At 36.2% G+C, this 6,374-nt stretch overlaps 1 protein-coding gene across 6 annotated transcripts in view; it reads right to left on the bottom strand.

Moving 5' to 3' along the window:
- Positions 1-6,374, bottom strand: part of astn1 (astrotactin 1) — a 373,519-nt gene that overhangs the window by 142,330 nt on the left and 224,815 nt on the right. For all 6 annotated transcript variants that reach the window (XM_024273426.2, XM_024273427.2, XM_024273428.2 and 3 more), the window contains 2 exons: positions 5,605-5,709; positions 1,543-1,731 (listed from right to left, as the gene is read on the bottom strand). In XM_024273426.2, coding sequence (XP_024129194.1) covers positions 1,543-1,731; positions 5,605-5,709 — 294 coding nt within the window. The remainder of the gene's footprint in view (positions 1-1,542; positions 1,732-5,604; positions 5,710-6,374) is intronic.

Here is a 6,374-nt window from a genome sequence, read left to right as displayed (position 1 = left end):
TAAAGTTATAAAATTAATGATAAACTTTTAAACTGTTAGTAACGTCCAACGTAGTAACGTTTTTCCATATCTCTCAACTAAGAGGGTTAATTGTAGGGGTAGGGAGGAGTAGAAAAGCAATTCAGATTTGGCCTCGGTGTCATATGTTTTTGGCTGGACACAAACTGCTATAATACATTTCTCACTCAAGACCACTTTTCCAATGATTGCCATTTATGTGAATTGGAAAGGGCATTATCCATACATCAAATAAGAGTCTCTGATTGGTCAAAATTCAACTGGTTTAAGTTTCAATGTGTTCAGTTTTGTACGCAGAGCCAGAAAACACTTAAAAATGTGCGTAGCATCACGACAAAAAGTTTTGAACGTGTAAGTCCGAAACTCACAAATACTCATGTTTACACTGAGTTTTCATTGAAAGTGGCTGCTTGAATGTGTGTTGCCAAGGCTGAAGGGAAGATAGCATAAAAGGCATCACTTTCCCTTGATCATTGAGCCAGTAACTACTGAAATACTTGATAAAAAGCAAGTTAAGCCTCACTTTTTTAATATTAAATGACTTTTAAACCTATACTATACTGGTATTTCAGCTCAACACTGTTGATAAAAGATTGCCTTTAAAATAGAAATAGTTCTTATTTGGAATGAGTTCTTAGTCCGCCAAGACAAAAGTAAAAACAAAAGAAACAAAGCACTTCTTTTTATTGCGTTGAATTGTGTAACCATTTTCAGCGAGCATGTCAGTGGTCTTAAAATGAAGAGCAATGAACCCCTTTAAAAGAATAGGGGAACTCAGTCATTTCATCTTATCTATCAGCACTGAGATAACGCGAACTGAAAAGTCAAGTGCAGCAGAAGTACTTTTGGAAAAGTAAAAACAAAACTGGAAAAAATAAAAAAGTGGACATTTTAAAGCTAGTGAGGTGAAACAATGTGGGAAGTGGGGACATTTCTTGTTTCTGCTGTGGTTTGCTGAAATTACTAGCATGAGAAAGAAAGAGATGGATGACCGACATATTCAGAAATTGTGGCCACAAAAGCAAAATGTTACAGTTTGTCTTTTTTTTTTGTTTGACCCAAATATGCTGAATAACACTCTACAATGTTACACACACACTGTGATATCCATTACTCTGTGTAAGGTGAATGCATATGTATACATGAATCTTGAAGTTAAAGTGTACAGGGGACAGGGTCATTAAAGACCACAATAAGTGTAAGTTCCAGCCAGTTTTCATTTGAAGCTACGTGTATAACAGGTAGAAACTGCTGAGATGTATCCTAGTTCCCCAAAAAAAACTAAAGTTAGGACCAAAAGGGAGCTCAAGACACACTGTTTTAAATTAATCAGTTATTTGACTAATTTATATTATTTGTGTAATACATTTTGTGGTTAAAATGTTCAAAACAATTGAAAATCCCTGTGGTGAGCATATGAAAAAACAGGATAAATATTAAGTCATCCTACGTAAACCACCAAAATCTCAAACTCCATTGTTTGAGAAGCATCAAGGTATTTGTGGATTGGAAAAGTTCCCCTACCTTTGCTAATGTCCTGGTACTCCAGCCAAAGCTGCCTCTGGACCTGCTTGTTGGGGTACCAGATGGTACAGGACTCCTGGAAGCCATAGACTGCCTCCTGCACGTAATGGTTCCCAAACTCCTTGAGTATAGCAACAAAGTCGCTCCGTTGCGTTGCCCCATCTAGAGAATGGATGGCTGAGCTGAAAGCTGAAAAGACGGATTTGATCAATGGACTTGAAGTGGTAGCAATGACTCTTTCACTTTTACTTTTGCATTTATTAGATTTAAACACATGACCAAGTCACATTTTTAACGGATACGGGAATTGTAAATGAAAATTGAAAGCATAAAAAGTACAGCATGGATGGTCTCAATAGGGGGAAGAAGATATACAGTAAAGGTTATTTCATGATGTATGAAACTAGTGTGAAAGTATAGTTTTTTTATTAAAAGCTTCAAGAAAAAAATATAATGTATGGCTGTGAAGTTGAGATGTATTTGTCAATTTACAAAATGTGAGCAGAAAAAGCCATGTTTTACACCCTTAAAAAACATTACATCTAAGATACAATTACTTTTTATTTTCTTCATGGAATCACAAGAACGCTTCAATTTTCTTCAAAAGTTGTAACTCTAGTCCTTCCCACCATTTCACCTCATTTCCGACAGTGGTTTCAGTAATTGATACATTCCAAAATCTCTGCTCTGTATCCTCTTGAGATAGGTCTAGATCAATGAGAGCCAATGTCTCACTTTATCACTAATTTTAGTGTCATCAGCATAGAAGTGATCATTTTAGGTGGTAAAAGTGGCTTTTTCTCTTTAAGTACTTGCATAAGTGATCTATCGCTCTATTAAGCCCTTGACAAGAGCTTTATTATGCAGCCTGTTCATGTGAAGTTCAAAGTATGGTCAAATTACAAACTAATCTGTCTGAAATTGCAAACTTCAGTGAGTTTTTGTGGCCTACATTACAAAGTGTAAAAAGTAGTTAGTGGGTTGGACTAACAAGACCTCGAGCAGTTCAAGTGCATAGATCTCAGCCGTTTATTAGTTGCTTGCTCTTATCTAGCTGTGGTCCTTCTATGATTGATTAGACACTGAACATTTTTATTGTCTTTGTATGCATATAAGCTTTAGCACCATATTACCCACTTTGTTTCTAATGGTTTTATTTCCATCCTATTACCCTTCCTAAAAGAGCACACTTAGATTAATTTTAGGGGAAAAAAAAAAAGGAGGAAATTCAATACATTTGTCCTGCAACTGACAAACGGAATATATATCACCAGCTACTCCAAGGCAGTATGTAATATCAGCAGCCAGGCATGAATGGTAAAGGAGTATTGAGTGTATGCCATAGCAGTGACCCCCATGCTTCTGTACACTACATAGTGGGCTTAATCCCCTTAAGGACCCTCTTTAATGAACACTGGGTTTTGGGTGTTTCTTAATGTTCTTGTAGCATTTTTATCATACTGGAGGTCATTTGAATAGTAATTTAAGATTAATACGTTTTTTTCTGAGTATTTCTTTATTCAAACTGTGATGAATCAGCAGGAGACAAAAAGAAAACGCATTTTGAAAAAGTTCTAAGGTGTGATGTAGAAACCGCAATGGGCGGTACCTGGCACCTGTATCAAAACTGTACAGCTAGGATAGCATCATTTTTGCTGAAAAGGTAATGTTAGGTTGGGTAGTGAAGGGCTGTAAGCAAGTGGGAGACCGTGGAAACAAAAGGATGATGGGATATTAACGGAGGCTTACTTCCTGCCCACAACTAAGTTTCTGATTAACTCCTGTTACCTTGCTCAAACTATGTCATAGAAACTGAGACAGGTGGAAAGATTTTTTAATCAAGACTCAATATATATAGTATATATATATATATATAGTTTATTTTGTTATCAATTCAAACCTCTTTTCTCCCATGACAACTATATATACCAGGGTTTTATAGAACACCTATGGAAGAATGCAGAGCATACTGTGGAGTATGGTAATGCCACATTTCATGAAAGTAATAAAGTTTCTAAATGTCATTTTAGGAAGTTCTGTGAGTGAGCAGAACAAGGACCTAAAAGGTCACAAAGATGTATGTTTGATATGACTCACTGCTCCAGCTGTAACCTAACGTCCAAGTGCTCAGTGGGATTCTCGCTCAGCAAATATTGGAAAGCAAAACTGTGATAGTAGTTTATCATTATGATTTCCAGAACAAGTGGTATTAATATCTCAGCATTCATGGTTCGCTGGTTCTTACATCTTCGCCAAAATTAAATTAGGTGGCCGCTGAAGTGTGGGAGAGAAAAGAGTATAGTGAGGATGAGAAATGGCGGCTTTGCTATCAGATGTAAAAATCAGTCCCTTTACCCCTTCTGTGGTTGTTGAAATATGGAGAGCCAGTATAGGAAAGATACTACTGTTGAGGTTTCAGAGAATATATATATATATATATATATATATATATATATATATATAATGCACCATTAGCTACGATGTCCCTGAAGTGGAAATCATATGAACAAAAACATGTTAAAGATCACAATGACATATAAAAAAGCGAAACAAATAGCATAAAATTCAGAAAACAAAACAAAATTCCAGAAAACAAAACATAAAAAAACATTTTGGAGAGCATATTTAATTTACAAAAATCAAAATGAAATGTCAAAAATAAAACACAAAAGCCGGAAAAGGTAGGTACATCGCTGATTCGAGGATGACGTTTGTAATTCATAACAATTCATTTTGTTTTCTGGAAATAATTTGCTGAAACTGTGCAAATCTTTTGAAATCTGCAGGTAACTTTGCTAGCATCCTTGCAATGGCAGATATGGATTACCATCCTGTCAGGAGCGTGGCTTGGTTTATTTGTATTTGAAAAACAAACGCCGATGTCATCTGCCTCCTTCTCCTCCATGAAACGAGTATTTTCACATGGTTGGCCACAATTCATAAATAAAAAGTGATCATTATGTGTCACTACACAATTCTAGTCCAAGATTTATGGAGAGAAAATGGATTCACTCGGTTTCTGCATGCGTAATTCTTGATTTGGGTGTAACTTTGGATTTCTGAGTGAGTAACTCCTGCAATAAATTTTGTGCACAAGAGCAAAAATGATGACATAAAAAATACAAAATATAATTTACACAGCAGAAATTAAAATTACGACAGATTGAGATTAACCACATGGGTAAATCTGCTGTGAGACTCTTTCACGTCTTTTCACTTAAATTTGGTACTTATACACAAAATATATGGCACGAGTTACAAATCAAAAATTACCTATGCACAAATTCAAATTTATGCACAAATCAAGAACTACGCATCCACAAATGCAGGGTGAGTCTATTTTTTCTCCATACTGATTGGTCAGAGTTTGACCTGGTTTAGCTCGCAACCTCCTTTCAATTACATTTTGTATGTAGAGCCCCAAAACTGCTATAAAAAGTTGCATAGTTATGCGGGGACATGATAGTCACATAGACTATTCTTGGAAGTGGCCACATGAACATGCTTTACCGAAGGCAGTGTGTACATAGCATTGAATTATCACGACTGTGTTTACAATGTAGTAGTTGTACTTAGCAGAACAGAAAACCTTTTATAATGGATATCTGAATAATGCATGCATTTACAACATAACAAAAATAGGGATTATTTAATTATATTCACGACAGCAGGAATGGCGGAATGCAACATTTCAAGAGATTTTACCAAACACTTTAAAGACTTCCAATCGAAATAGCCTTTCTTTTTCTTGTATCATGAAAGGATACCTCAGTAAGAAGAAAACTGTCAGCGAGTATTAAATATAATCTTTGATGCGCTGACAGCTGCGAGGAGTCCTCAGTGGATGTAGCGATTTGCTAAATACCTATCCGGTAATCTCACTTTGTGAAGTTTCCAAGGTGTGCGCTGACAGGAGGCTTTTGTCTCAACGTGGATTAAAAACTTTTGTGATGGGTGACAAGCAGTCGCACAGAAAGAGAACAAAGCAGGAAAAAGAAAAGGAAATACATGTTTTAAAAATAAATTCTGACATCCTTGATGTGTGTGAGCAGCATGATTTACCTTGAGACAAGACCCACTGATTGAGCTTGACGTGGTACAAGACAGAACGGAGATTCCAGTGCTGAACGAGGGGATAGCCAGACACTTCACTGTAGTTCACCATGCCTAAAAAAAACAGCAGAAAACATGCATTATGATGGATGAAGTTCCCCTTGAGATATACCAAGGCACAGTTCAGATTAGCACCCCACATTTCAATCCATACTGGATAAACTGAAACATTTATGTGCTATTTACACGTCTGTCGCAGGGAAATATTTCTGTGTTAGATCAAAGCCTGGCCCTACATTTAAATCCTGTTTACTTTCCCCCAAAGAACTAGCGAAAAGGGGAAAAAAAGGCATTAATAGTATATTAGATGACATGAGAGAGGCACACATAATGTTTCTGCTGTTAGATCAAAGGGGAGCTCAATCTGTGGTCTGTCTGCCACCAGCAAGTATAAACACAGGAGAAGGCAGCAGTAATATCAAATCTATTCAGAGATAGCAATAGAGCAAAGTAAAGGGCAGCCTGCAAGACTGAGATGTTAGATCTGAGAACATTTACTTTGAATACAAAATGCATTAGTATAAATTATAGGTGTCCTGCAGTCACACACCTCTACAGTTTGGAAGATGAACATTTATTTCATTTATTGAATAACACAGAGAATGACAAATCAATTTGAAAAGGGTTTGCCCCTCAACCAGGTAATTTAGAAAAATCAAAAAATACAGTAAGTCAAAACATACATTTATTACATAGTATTTACAAGATATCACATTTTT

This window comes from Oryzias melastigma, linkage group LG17 (genome assembly GCF_002922805.2).
Source record: "Oryzias melastigma strain HK-1 linkage group LG17, ASM292280v2, whole genome shotgun sequence".
In the NCBI taxonomy this organism is placed as follows: Eukaryota; Metazoa; Chordata; class Actinopteri; order Beloniformes; family Adrianichthyidae; genus Oryzias; species Oryzias melastigma.
This window is presented reverse-complemented; position numbering and strand designations above follow the sequence as displayed.